We start from the raw sequence: 15,346 nt of genomic DNA, 5'->3' as shown, positions 1-15,346 counted from the left end.
GTAAGGGGTGGTGTTAAGGTTTACAAAAGAACACAACAGTGACAACACTGGGTTTGAAAAGCATTTTACAGACTGAGCAGGGATTTATACTTCGATGTGAGCAACTGAAAAGACATACATGCCTACATGATACATTAATTTAGTAATACATACTGAATAAATGTTTGTTAAGAGGAAAACTGTCCCTGAAACTCTCTTTGGAGCTAGAAAGCATCTTATTGCTGTGCACTCACACCCTCTCATTACATTCACAATACCAAAGCTCTAAGCAGGAGGATGGTTCATTTAGTTCAAAAGGTTTATCTGCATTTATGGAGATTGGAAAGACATAGGCCTACTGTAAACCTTGTTTAGCATTTGCCAGAGCTTTCCCAAACAATATACTTGAGCTTTGTCCAAATGTACTTGGACTGGAAAAGACTATTCTAATTGAAAACATGCCAAGTATAGGACTCAATAGTCCCAGACATAATGTGAGTGAACACATATAATAATAAAGAGGGAATAATGAGTGAATAATGTGAAGGATACTGAAGGTTCTCCATGGATTTGTTATCAATGACACTCATGCTGTTGTAGACCAGGGTGCTGCTGAGCAGAACTGCCATGGCAAAGATCCAGTTGTCATTCTTCGTATTTCCCTGAAAGCCCAATAAATTGTTTGGACGTCATTTTTAATGAGATTAATGAGTATTAGAATAATTTACAGAGTGTGGTGGGAGTGAACGCCCAACTCCACAAACCCCCCAAACCTCTGACGTCACATCCCCGATCCCTTCCTGTAAAACTTGATTATTTATAATGATAAAATGCAACATGATTTGAACATGAATGATTGAAACAAAATGGCGTCTCACCTTCTCAAAATCTCCCAGTCCCTCTGTATCCAGCAGCACCAGAGTGTGGTCAGTCTTTCTGGGGTGAGGTACACACCACATCCAGATGCCCTTTGTCTTGGATTGGACGGTGGATCCCAGAGGGAATCCTTGAGGATGGAATAATATGGGACAATAACGAACCAAAACTAGAAAATATATTTCCTGAAGAAACAGTGTGGGCTCGAGTAGCTCTCTACTCGATGATGGCGTGTTGACCCACATGACATCACAACACCCTCCCCCTCTGCCTTCCTATTGGTTGACCCATATCAGAGCCATAGAGTAAGACAGAGTTGCGATATCTTATATCCCTTTATTTTAGAATGTTTTTAGTAATAGTACAACATAAACATTACAGACACTGTCACTCTCCAGGGCTGCATGAACAGCACTCGAGCCCTCAGTTTTCTGATGCCTCAATGTCGTAAATCTGTCTTAAGCGTTATTCATAGTATGGATTTTCGGTGGTGGGGTGACCACCGAACTACAACATGACATCACAAGCCGCAGTGAAGAGCAAACCACCGCCACCGCCCCAGCCCTTCTTTCTGTTTTTACTCACCACCGCTCAACGTTATTTCAGCTCCGGTGGTCACCTCACCGCCGAAAATCCAGACTATGATTGAGCCTTTACTCTATGGCTCTGACCCACATGACGTCACAGCGGGCAAACGGCCCCGGGAATAATTACGGTAACTCGCTGAGTCGCTATACTCGAGCCCACAAGTACATTCAATATATTTCAACTAGAATCTTAAAGGCAAATGCCAAATTAGATTGATCTGAACTAGGATGTTATTTGGGGACTTTGGAACACATACTGGAACACAACGTCATTCACGCCCTCATCTCATCACGCCTCGATTACTGTAACTCCATATACTCTGGCCTCCCAAAGAAAATTACTTCCCGCCTACAACTCATACAAAACTCTGCCGCTCGACTACTGACCAACACCAAGAAACGAGACCATATCACACCAATTTTAGCAGATCTGCACTGGCTGCCAGTGAGCACCAGATGTGATTTTAAAATTATTTTAATCACGTTCAAAGCCCTAAATGGGCTGGCCCCTAGTTACATCCGTGAAATGTTATCCCTCCCTAACTCTGTGCGTACCCTTAGATCCTCGGATAAGGCTCTCCTGGCTGTCCCCCATACCAATCTTGTCACCCGGGGTAACCAGGCTTTTTCCGCTCGAGCTCCCAAACTATGGAATGCACTGCCAGTGCACATTAGGGTAGCCCCATCCGTCCCCATTTTCAAGTCTCGTCTAAAAACTCACCTTTATACAGAGTATTTTTTAACTACTTAATTAGCCAATTGTATACTTGATATTGTTTTGTTTGCCATTATAATTTTGTTACTGTCTGTTTCTTTTTGTTTTAATCCTGTTCTGTGCAGCACTTTGGAACTATGTTTTAAAAAGCGCTATACAAATAAAGTTCATATCATATCATATCATATCATACTGTATCATGAGTTTAAACACATGTCTTATAATGAAAAAGCTCACCATTGTTTGCCCCAGCCAGCCTGTTCATGAGGTAGGACTTTCCGGATCGGAACATGCCCACTACTGACACCACGACCACTTTCTGCTCGATCTGCTGTAAAATCTCCAGGCTACTGGGAACCATACGGAGACTCCCTTCACTGTCACTCTCTATCAGACATACTGGCTTCTTCATTGATGCCATGACGGTCACTGCTAGTGGAGAAAACACAAACAACACAGAGGGACATGAGGATAATAATGGGGTACAGGCTTTAGTTTATACATACTTTTGGTCCGACTGTCATTAGACCGACAACTTACCTCTATCCCTAACCCTAAACGCAAGCACGGGAGCAGCGCATGTTCGACCGCTGTTTCCGCATGTACCTAAATAAATGATTATTGTAACGCCCAAATACGAGACCTATACTTTAGGCAATGCCGGTGGCCGATGGCCAGGAAGGAAAGTTTAGAGTAGACGTGTGATTTGCTGAAGAATCTCAGAGACAAACATTGTATACTTTTAATCCACTACAATTCTTTGAAAACTTTAGTTACTACTTTGGAGATTTCAATTTTGATTAGAAAACCAAATCAGCCCGCATTTCAGCCATTTGAAAATAGCAGATCTAGAAGCTCACAATGTGTCGCATCGCGACACTTTGTGAGCTTGTAGATCTGCTACAGGCGGCTAGGCCTACTCTCATTGATGATGCACTCTCTTCAAGTTGCTCTGTAAAAGAGCATCTGCTCAATGTAACACGGTGTCTGATCGTATGCAACCATCTAGCTACTGTTACTGTGAGAGCAATGGTAGACTAGGCAGGATTTCAAGAAAAAATTGCTATAATTCTAAAGTGTCATAAATTAACACTGAGACAGTCCTGTGTGAACAGGGTCACATGTTCTGGTCTCAATGTAAGTGGTCTCAGAGTCTTACCTGCTTCAGATGTAGGTGTGCATGGAGACACAGAGGAAGTAGACAGGTTATGAAGTTTAATCACCAAGGACCTCGTCGCAGCTCACTGACCTCTCTGCTGTCTACTGGTTCTTTTATACAGTATACTGGCCAATCAGAGGCCTAGCCAGCTACAGCCAGAGGGGGGCAGTTTCCCGCCCACTTTGCTGAAAGTGACTGATAATACAAATCAATTATCTTACTCTCACTGTTTAAACTATAGGTGTGGTAATAGATGGACCCCAGCCCGAGGTTTGCAGTGGTTACAAGGTTCACATTTTACAGGACAGACAAACAGGACAGACTATACACAGAACAGACATACAAGCAATTTACAATTTAGGCATTCATCCGACGCTCTTAATCCAGAGCGATGTACGTTAGGCAAGAACAAAAAGCATGGCAATACATCACATACATAAAAAGTAGTTATCATGAAACATGCGTAAGCTAAGAACGTAACAATGGAATATCTATATAATGAAAGTATACATATAAACTATACTATACTATGCTATTCATATGTACTATGAAGTGCTATGACTCAATGCAATTCTAGTGCTGTCTACATAACATGCCATAAGACTGTATCAAATGCTATCTAAGTCTACAAAAAGTGCTATCTAGGGGGGTAGGGTAAGTGCAGATAAACAATAGCTGAACAAAAAATAAACGAAAAGAAAAAAAAAACAAGACCAAGACCGGACCATTAAGGCCCATGGGATTTAGGTGAATAAGCCAGAACCTCAAACCTACGGAGCCCCCGTCTGTTAGAATGAGAATGTGAGAATAGATATTAAATTAAATTTTCACCTTGACTGTGTCCATAGGAGAGGAAGATACTCAGCACTGAAAAACATTTGATGAAAGAATATCAAACTATAAGCATTAATATGCGCATTTTAATTATTCTTAATTAACACAACATCGACACAGACAGATGAGACCCATCCTCTCCATCCTTCCTATTCACACTAAACCAATACATAGATACTGCTGTGAAGCAGGGGAATTAGAGAGAGAGGGAGAGAGAGACGAGTGGGCGAGAGGCGAGCACACGCACGCACGCACGCACATGTAGAGTCTACCAATACATCAGCGACATTACATGGCTGATGACAAAACACCCCCATATCTGCTGGGCGAAGTACAACTACTGTATGTGCAAACACAGCAGCAAAGACTCGTGAGCTGCTGTGATAGGAGGAGGATAGGATATCAAATGGAACACGTATGATCAGTATGATCCCAGATGACCATTTCTATGCATTTGACATATTACCTCGTGTTGTTCTTGCTTACTGTGGATTAAGAGCATAATCTGCTATTTTGCCTGAATTGTAAAATGAAGAAACACTGTAGGCCTACATATACTGTACAAACATAGAAATTAACTTTAAACAACTTTTGACAATTATTTTGTTTTGATTGTTCCACTTTTGCTTTGGCAAGGTATTAAACATAATATGTCTTCTCCCGCCAATACAGTGGAAGAGAAAGAACTGCAGCCCCTTTATACACTTCATAACAGCGGCATTGGTTTCTTTCTGACAAAAGATGATTGCATTGCAATGATTGCAGAATGCTGCGTGCAGCTCTCAACATCAGTAAGAGCACACATGTTACCAACACAAATCTGTATGATGGAATGCCAAGGGTGAGCCAGAAAATAGCAGCCAGGAGAATGAGACTTCTTGCGTCCTCCTGCCACTTTCCTTTGTTTTGTCTTCTTTGCAATCTACTTATGTGACCAAATTCACTCTGTTTGTTTACTATAGGGTTCAATGCAATTTATTGCTTTTGTGAGTTGTTCTGGATGAGATTGTCTGATAATTAATGTGTACTAATGATACATAGTATGTCGTAACTTTGGTAGTAGAGTTCAGGACACATAGAAGCTGACATATAGAAAACTCCTCTGGACGGAACAATATTGTTGTATTTGTAGCCCAGCAGCACGATTTAAAATTAAACATTATGAATATTATGATTGACGGTTTGTCCATTTTAAGCAAATCGTATTTCTATCTTGAAGTGACACAGATCTGATTCAGGCTAGATTTGGCTGCCAGTGTAAATCAGGCCTTACAGTAAGCATTAAGAAAGGAAAACAGGAGGTAATTCATCAAATGCATTAAGACATAGTAATCTAGGGTCATAGGTACACCGAGATCATATAATCAGTCTAAACAGTAGATACATCTATGCATACAGTATGTAAAGAGGTCACTCAATGCAGACAGTGCAGAAATACACACAATGATTAGTAATCTTTAAGGTGGCTGTGTTCCATTTGATATCCTAATCCTAACAGCAGCTCATGCTGTGCAACTCTCCTTGGTTGATTGTAATCAGTTGTGTCATGAGATGATTTGTGTTTCTGGTTCACGTTATAGACATACAGTATATAGACACCATAACATATATATGTATCTGGTTTCCTTGTTTCTTTTAAACACTACATTGTTTTAAATATAAAGACACTTCCAAGTAAGCAGAAGCATATTAGGCTATTATTAGGCTATTTCAGAAAACTGACTCGACGTCAGGACCAAACGGGTTACCGGTAAGTACATTTACTCAGTTACTGTCCACCATGTAGTAGCACACGCGTTCCAGCCTTATTTGCTGCGTTCCGCGGATCTGAAGATGTCACTGCGCTGATTTTCAGATCGGCAGAACGCAGCGAAAAAGGCTGGAACCCAGGCTATGAATGTATAGGCCCATGGTGTGCCCCCACATTTTTTTTTACTTGAGAGCTACTTCCAAAACGACCAGCTCAACAAGATCCACACAAATAATGCTGAAAATAGTTTAAATATGTACCCGAGGGGGCTTTGGAATAGCGGCAATGGCGTTACATACAGTACAAATGCACTTGGAATGGGTAATAGAGGGGGACAATGGAATGGGTAGGGGGTTTTTTTTATGTTTTTTTTTTAGGTTAAGTAGGGTTTTATTGTGTTTAATTTGTAATGCTATACCGATGTCCCTCTGTTTGTGCACAGCAACACTCTTGAAAACAAAGTATTGTATTGTGGGTTGGTGCCGACAGGCCCTTGTGAGCTCCAGGGGGTCCCCAGCTAAATGATAGTCATACAGTAGGAACGGGTCCAGTTGGTTCCATTTGTACACTCTATCAGAGTTGAATTAACTTTGATTTTATGATATAAATTGGGGGTCCCCGGGGTAGAAATGGGGGACCGCAGCCTAATTCAGGTCAAACTGGGGGTCCTTGAAATGAAAATGGTTGAAAATCACTGCCAGAACCTTCTCTTATGGGGGCCCTTGGCATATATTTTCAAATGGGGGCCTAAAGTGTCAATTTGGGGGTCCTTGACATGAAAAAGTTTGGGAACCACTGCTTTAAGTCACATTAATTTGAGTGGCAGATGCCCCTTTTTAATATATTTAAATTAAATATTCTTTAGGGGCATGTCATGTGATCTACCTGCACAGCCTTTGTGATCATCGCAATCTACCTTTTTGTAGCCTGTTTTGTAATAATAATTAAAAAAAATATATCACTAACGTTTTCAAATACTTGTAGTGGAGTAAACGTAACACATTTGCCTCTCAGTTGTAGTGTAGTAGAAGTATAAACTATTGAAGAATGAAAATACTCAAGCTAAAGTAAAAGTAGATCAAAGTAACTACCACTTTCAGCAAAGTGGGCGGGAAACTGCCCCCCTCTGGCTGTAGCTGGCTAGGCCTCTGATTGGCCAGTATACTGTATAAAAGAACCAGTAGACAGCAGAGAGGTCAGTGAGCTGCGACGAGGTCCTTGGTGATTAAACTTCATAACCTGTCTACTTCCTCTGTGTCTCCACACCTACATCTGAAGCAGGTAAAACTCTGAGACCACTTACATTGAGACCAGAACGTGTGACCCTGTTCACACAGGACTGTCTCAGTGTTAATTTATGACACTTTAGAATTATAGCAATTTTTTCTTGAAATCCTGCCTAGTCTACCATTGCTCTCACAGTAACAGTAGCTAGATGGTTGCATACGTTACAATAATCATTTATTTAGGTATAGCCACGTACATGCGGAAACAGCGGTCGAACATGCGCTGCTCCCGTGCTTGCGTTTAGGGTTAGGTTAGGGTTAGAGGTAAGTTGTCGGTCTAATGACAGTCGGACCAATAGTATGTATAAACTAAAGCCTGTACCCCATTATTATCCTCATGTCCCTCTGTGTTGTTTGTGTTTTCTCCACTAGCAGTGACCGTCATGGCATCAATGAAGAAGCCAGTATGTCTGATAGAGAGTGACAGTGAAGGGAGTCTCCGTATGGTTCCCAGTAGCCTGGAGATTTTACAGCAGATCGAGCAGAAAGTGGTCGTGGTGTCAGTAGTGGGCATGTTCCGATCCGGAAAGTCCTACCTCATGAACAGGCTGGCTGGGGCAAACAATGGTGAGCTTTTTCATTATAAGACACGTGTTTAAACTCATGATACAGTATGTGTTCCAAAGTCCCCAAATAACATCCTAGTTCAGATCAATCTAATTTGGCATTTGCCTTTGAGACTCAGAATAAAAAGAGATTCTAGTTGAAATATATTGAATGTACTTGTGGGCTCGAGTATAGCGACTCAGCGAGTTACCGTAATTATTCCCGGGGCCGTTTGCCATCTGGGCTGTGACGTCATGTGGGTCAGAGCCATAGAGTAAAGGCTCATTCATAGTCTGGATTTTCGGCGGTGAGGTGACCACCGGAGCTGAAATAACGTTGAGCGGTGGTGAGTAAAAACAGAAAGAAGGGCTGGGGCGGTGACGGTGGTTTGCTCTTCACTGAGGCTCGTGATGTCATGTTGTAGTTCGGTGGTCACCCCACCACCGAAAATCCATACTATGAATAACGCTTAAGACAGATTTACGACATTGAGGCATCAGAAAACTGAGGGCTCGAGTGCTGTTCATGCAGCCCTGGAGAGTGACAGTGTCTGTAATGTTTATGTTTTACTATTACTAAAAACATTCTAAAATAAAGGGATATAAGATATCGCAACTCTGTCTTACTCTATGGCTCTGATATGGGTCAACCAATAGGAAGGCAGAGGGGGAGGGTGTTGTGATGTCATGTGGGTCAACACGCCATCATCGAGTAGAGAGCTACTCGAGCCCACACTGTTTCTTCAGGAAATATATTTTCTAGTTTTGGTTCGTTATTGTCCCATATTATTCCATCCTCAAGGATTCCCTCTGGGATCCACCGTCCAACCCAAGACAAAGGGCATCTGGATGTGGTGTGTACCTCACCCCAGAAAGACTGACCACACTCTGGTGCTGCTGGATACAGAGGGACTGGGAGATTTTGAGAAGGTGAGACGCCATTTTGTTTCAATCATTCATGTTCAAATCATGTTGCATTTTATCATTATAAAAAAAGTTTTACAGGAAGGGATCGGGGATGTGACGTCAGAGGTTTGGGGGGTTTGTGGAGTTGGGCGTTCACTCCCACCACACTCTGTAAATTATTATAATACTCATTAATCTCATTAAAAATGACGTCCAAACAATTAATTGGGCTTTCAGGGAAATACGAAGAATGACAACTGGATCTTTGCCATGGCAGTTCTGCTCAGCAGCACCCTGGTCTACAACAGCATGGGTGAAATTGATAACAAATCCATGGAGAACCTTCAGTATCCTTCACATTATTCACTCATTATTCCCTCTTTATTATTATATGTGTTCACTCACATTATGTCTGGGACTATTGAGTCCTATATTTGGCATGTTTTCAATTAGAATAGTCTTTTCCAGTCCAAGTACATTTGGACAAAGCTCAAGTATATTGTTTGGGAAAGCTCTGGAAAATGCTAAACAAGGTTTACAGTATGTCTTTCCAATCTCCATAAATGCAGATAAACCTTTTGAACTAAATGAACCATCCTCCTGCTTAGAGCTTTGGTATTGTGAATGTAATGAGAGGGTGTGAGTGCACAGCAATAAGATGCTTTCTAGCTCCAAAGAGAGTTTCAGGGACAGTTTTCCTCTTAACAAACATTTATTCAGTATGTATTACTAAATAAATGTATCATGTAGGCATTTATGTATTTTCAGTTGCTCACATCGAAGTATAAATCCCTGCTCAGTCTGTAAAATGCTTTTCAAACCCAGTGTTGTCACTGTCACTGTCACTGTTCTTTTGTAAACCTTAACACCACCCCTTACAGATATGTGACAGAACTGACAAAGATCATCAGAGTTAAGTCCAGTGAGGATGAGAATGACGATAGTACATTAGTACCGGTAGGTTTCCTTCCCTCCTTTGTGTGGGCTGTGCGAGATGTTGTGTTTGATGGGAGATCTATAACAGAAGACGAATACCTGGAACACGGCCTCAGGGAGAAACAAGGTTTTCACTAATTATTTGAATACACCGTAATTGAAAATTCCAAAAATGTAATATAGGCATCAGACGTTATTTACACTAAAAGGTATTGTTTTCTGTATTTGTTTCATTTTGTCAAAGGTCAAGAGAATCAGCAGTATAACGAAACCCGTGCCTGCCTTCGGAAATTCTTCTTGTCTCGCCATTGTTTTGTGTTTGAGAGACCGGCCAGAATCAAGATAATGGTTCAATTGGAGAAAATGACTGATGCTGACCTGGATGAAGACTTTGTTGAACAGTCCAACAAGTTCACTGAACACATCTATACCAAGTCTAACACCAAGACTCTCAGTGACGGCAATAAGGTCACCGGCAGAAGTAAGTGGGATTAAAATATTGAATGTACACTGCAGCCACTGAGTGTCTGGCATTTCTGTCAGTCAACAGTATTTGAGGGATTTAAATAAATCTGCTATCTGTGTTCACTTTGCATTCTGACAATTAAATCAAGTGTTTATTGTGAGGAAGATATTTGTATATTATATAAATATTTTAAAAACTTGTATAAACTTCTATAACACATAATATTCGGTATACAGACGTACCACACTGCCGCTATTGGAACCTATTTTGATTGTTGTATAGGTTGATAATGGAATTAGCATCTGACTTTGGTCTGGCATATACATCATTGCAAAAATCTCTATCATGACTATAGTTGAACACACTTGCTGAATGGGTCTATCTTCCACAGTGCTTGGTCTGCTGGCAGAGACATACGTGGAAGCCATCCGTTGTGGAGAGGTTCCCTGTCTGGAAAATGCTGTGAAGGCACTGGCTGAGATTGAGAATGGCAAATCTGTTGAGCAGGCCCGGGTCCTCTATGGACAGAGAATGCAGTCGGTATGCCTCCCCACCAACACCTTGGAGGAGCTGTCTGTAATCCATTCGTCCAATCAAAAAGAAGCCCTGGCACTCTTCACAAAACGTTCTTTCAAAGACGACAACCATCGATACCTGAAGCAGCTTGGGGTATGTGTTGGGAATCATATCATGCATTATTTTCATATTGTGTTTCTGTGCACTTTATGCAACACTTTTAAAAATCCTCAAAAGCCTTTAGTCAAAATGATTGTGCTTTTGAGTCCCATGTCTAATACACGGGACTAAACTGTTGTTTAACTGCAATCCCTTGTATAGTGGCTTCTCTGTATTCATCGTCCCTGTCTCTTCTCTTTCCTTGTATTTGTAAAGGCCCATAGCTAGGCCTATATGTTTGTTTCGTGTATGTTTATTTGGTGTAAATACTTGTCCTACACAAACATTAAATTCCCATTGACAATTAAGGAATGGACAATTTTACGTCATAGTGTCTATTTTACGTCATGAAGATGATAAGAGCGCCCCTCACTTCACACAGGTGTGATTTAAAAAAAGAAATCTCCGTTCGGTTGTTGACTGTTCCCTATCGATCCGACGTACATAAGACCTTAAGACTGTGTAATACACTTTGGAGCACACTCTGCACACTACAAATTAACCCTTTTGTGAATATATGCAAGTTCATTGTTACCACTGTGTTTTTTTTAGAGTGTACTTCAGGAGGAATATGATCAGATCTGTGAGAAGAACGTCAACGAGTCCAGGAAGGCATGTGAAAAAATCATCCAACAAGTCTTTAAATCCCTGGAGGACAACGTGGGAGCTGGTCTGTACTCGGTCCCTGGAGGATTCGAGACGTTCAGCCAGGACCTCAAGGAGATGACTGATGCATACAGATGTAAAGATGGCAGAGGAGTCAAGGTGAGTCAGATTCCTGACAACTTCTTGTCTGAGTCAGAGAATGTTAAATTAATGTAACCATACTGGTGATGAGGTGTAGGCTAATTGTGTGTGTGTGTGTGTGTGTGTGTGTGTGTGTGTGTGTGTGTGTCCAGGCTGAGGAGGTGCTGAAGACATACCTGGATGAGAAGGAGGTCGTTGGCAAGGCCATACTGGCAGCAGATAAAAGCCTCACTTCAGGACAGAAGAGAGAAAAAGGTAAAGTCAGTCAGTAAATCAATCAAGCTTATACTTTCAATGATTTGAAATCGATACAGTAACTATTTAAAATACTTGACATTTTTTCAATTAAGTAAATTGCTAAATACCATACACAAAATGTATTTCCATTGTCAAACGATACAATACATGAAGTAGTTGCTGTTTTCATTTTGAAATACAGTACTTCGAAAATCGGTGCAGTTACTATATCGTTACACCCCGTAGTGGTTATGGTTATGGTTGAGGAAACTCAGGGCTGATGGGACATAGAGGTACAATCCCGACTTTGTAGGCCCGGGTGTGAAAGTGTCATTGGTTTCCTACAGAGATGAAAACAAACTTGGAGAAGGCAGAGAGAGAGAGAGAGGCCATGAAGAAGGAACTGGAGAATACGTTGGTTCAGCTGAAGATAGCCCATAGTATGATAAAGGTGCTCACTGACAAGATGGAAAAAGAGAGGGAAGCAAGCTATGAAAAGCAAGCTAAGCTGCTTAAAGTAAGTGATGATATGAAATGTTCTTTTAGATCTTTTGTGTCACGGTCCGTGACATGTTATGTTTTCTTGTGTACCTTTTATTTTGTAGTATTGTTTTGTGCCATCCTGTCTGCCCCTGTATAGTTCTGTACCTGCCTTGACTAACCTGTATTGTGATCAGTCTTTGTTTTCCACCTGTGTCCTCTTAGTCCCCCAGCCAATCCCTTTCTTGATTTGAGTGTTGTTCACCTGTGTCTAGTTATCCCATGTCTATAAGTATGCCCTTGTGTTGTCAGTTCTTTGTGGGTTCGTAATTTGTTGTCAGTGTATGTCTAGCTCCTCGTGATTCCTTGATTTTCCTAGTCCTAGTGTTATGTCCTTGCTCCTAGTGTTCCTAGTTTATTTTCCTGTGTTTGTTCCTGCTCCCCTGGTTTTTTGGTTAATAAACCACCGTGCACTTGACCTGCCTTGTGTCTGCCTCTTCCTCTGCCTTGTCCTGCGCTTGGGTCCTACACACCTCTGACTCTGATCGTGACATTTTGCTGGTTTCATTTTTTTTAAACCTAAAGAAGATACGTAGCCTAAGGATCGGAAGGTCATTCAAAAAGCGTGTGTGTGTGCGTGTGTGCATGCGCATGTGTGTGCATGATAAGGCTGTCCCCAAACATTCAAGGTTCGAATGTTCGCTCGTTAGGGTTGCCACTCGAATCTTAATTAATGGGCTTGAACCATTTGTTTTGTTTTTTTATTTTAAAAAAATATTATTTTCCTTTTTTATTAACTCGAAAATATATCTCGGCGATAATTCGATATGCATATTGCATAATAAAAGCACTATGTTCATGTTGTGTTTACAATCATTTGAAAGTCCAACTCCTGCATGACAGCAGGAGACAGACAAACACATACACGAATCACGCACGTACACAGCCAATGATGATGATTGATGACGAGTCGTGAGGAGGGGTATAAATGCGGAAATTAACTTGAATTTGAACTTTGAAGAAGCTAGCAAGAAGTAGCAAGCATGTCGGCATCATGTGGGAAGAAATCTCCAGTATGGAAGTACTACTTATTGACGGATGATAGAACAAAGGCTGTGTGTCAAATATGTTACAAGAACATGGCATTCTGCGGTGGCACGACAAATATGGCTTCTCATTTAACAAATGTAAGTATAGCCTATATGTGGCTGGCCTATACTGGTATCGCCTTGTGTTCAATGTCTTTCCTGTTTTTATCTCACCCTGTGCAGCGCTTTGGTCAATTTCGATAGAACTTTTACTTGAGTCAGGGGATGAAGAAGAGCAGAGGGAGGAAGGCGACGGAGAGGCCAAACAAGAGATGAACCGTTACGTTACCTTCAGGAAAAGTCCAACGCGAAGTCCGGGCCGCTAGCGTGGTGGAAGGAAAACAGTAACCGCTTCCCAATACTCGCAAAAGCAGCAAAACGTTGTCTTTGTATCCCCGCCACTTCCACGCCATCGGAACGCATATTTTCCACCGCGGGATGTATCATAAAAAAGAGAAGGAGTAGTCTTCTCCCCGAGAATGTGAATATACTAGTCTGCTTAGCACAAGGTTGCACAAGCACAAGCACAAGATTGTGTAGGGCAGCCCTACACAATCTTCATATTGTGTGCTAAGCCTGCCTAATTGCGTATTGCATACAGCCCTACTAGGGCTGTATGCAATACGCAATTAGGCAGGCTGCTTGAGGGCCGACTTGAGCGAGTGTGAATGTTTTATTTCTTTGATTTATAGAAGGTTCAAGAGCTATTTTGTTCCCTCTCTTTAAAATGTTACTTGTTATTTTAAAAGTCGTTTTATTATCAATGTTTCAAGCTGAAGCAGCTATTTGTTTGATTTGTTTGTTTATTCATTTTCTGCATGGTTTTATTGGTTTGTTTGGTTTGGTATTGGTTTTTATTTTACATTTTGCAACGAAAAAAAGTCACATATGCCTTGGGCCTATTCATTTAACTGCTGTTGTTTCATGCAGGCTATATCTGCATTCATTGCTGCTTGTATTTCTTATAAGAAACGACTTGTGCAATAAATCCCACTGTTGGAAATATCTTGTCTTATTAAATACCCTTTTGGATTTATATAGGCTTTTATAAGATTTAGATGTTATTAATAATTGTGTTAAAATAATGCTAGTGGGTCGCACACACCAAGACTGTTCAAATTGTTTATTTCATATTTGAACAGGGACAAACGTTTCGGCTATCGGTGTGACAGACGTACTTCAAGTGACGACACAATTCAATTCAAAGGGCTTTATTGGCATGAGAAAACATGATAGCCGAAACGTTTGTCCCTGTTCAAATATGGAATAAACAATTTGAACTGAAGTCTTGGTGTGTGCGACCCACTACCGTTATTTTGATATGTTTTGAACGGGTAGCGCACCTATAGTGAGAGCGCGGTGCACATGAAGAGTAATTAATAATTGTGGTTAAATCCTTCCCGGGGACGCACCTATAGTGAGAGTGCGGTGCACATGAAGAGTAATTAATAATTGTGCTTAGCCCTGGCGGTGGCGTAACCGTCTGGGCACCCGACTGGTAATTGTGTGCCGCGGGTTCGACTCCCGAGCCCGACACGGCCTTTACTGCATGTCTTCCCCCATCTCTCTCCCGTTTCCTGTCAGCCTACTTTCTGTCCCTTCAAAAAAAACAATAAAAGGCGTAAGCCAAAAAAAGTGCTTAAATCCTTCCCGAGGACGTGTGGACTTGTTCGCGTTGTGAACTTAACCCTTATTTCACTGATAGTCCATAGGATCTTTTTATTAATTAATTAAACGAATGGCTCGAATGTTCACTCGAAAATTCCTGCCGAAGTTCGAGTCCTAAAAACAGGGCTAGGATACAGCCTTAGTGCATGAGCGTGTGAATACATCACCAAGAATTGATATTGAATGTATATCGTGTGCCAAGTGTAGAAGGTGTTTTTATATGGAGTTGTGTAATAGTGCCTGTGTTATTTCAGCGTCTCGACGAAGAAAAGGAACGAGCTGATAAAATGGCGGCAGACCTGGAAGCTCAGAAGAAAAAGGTTCATGGGTTCTTTGACATCCGCGCGTCGTTGGTCCCCATCATAGGACCCACATCGATTCCGCATGGAGTTTAACAAAGTTATATAGCTGC

General features: G+C 41.3%; 1 protein-coding gene across 1 annotated transcript; it reads left to right on the top strand.

Annotated features, from left to right (window-relative positions):
- Positions 1-4,916: 4,916 nt before the first annotated feature.
- LOC308336517 (guanylate-binding protein 1-like) lies at positions 4,917-13,592 on the top strand (the record flags this gene model as incomplete). The annotated part of the gene is made up of 9 exons (XM_080793883.1): positions 4,917-4,941; positions 7,559-7,753; positions 8,534-8,661; positions 8,875-8,984; positions 9,900-10,054; positions 10,431-10,708; positions 11,267-11,479; positions 11,614-11,716; positions 13,450-13,592. The coding sequence occupies 9 exons, from the start codon at positions 4,917-4,919 to the stop codon at positions 13,590-13,592; spliced, it is 1,350 nt and encodes a 449-aa protein (XP_080650009.1).
- Positions 13,593-15,346: the final 1,754 nt, after the last annotated feature.

The sequence above is a fragment of the Protomyctophum bolini genome (assembly GCF_963924005.1).
Source record: "Protomyctophum bolini genome assembly, chromosome: 21".
Classification (NCBI taxonomy): Eukaryota; Metazoa; Chordata; class Actinopteri; order Myctophiformes; family Myctophidae; genus Protomyctophum; species Protomyctophum bolini.
This window is presented reverse-complemented; position numbering and strand designations above follow the sequence as displayed.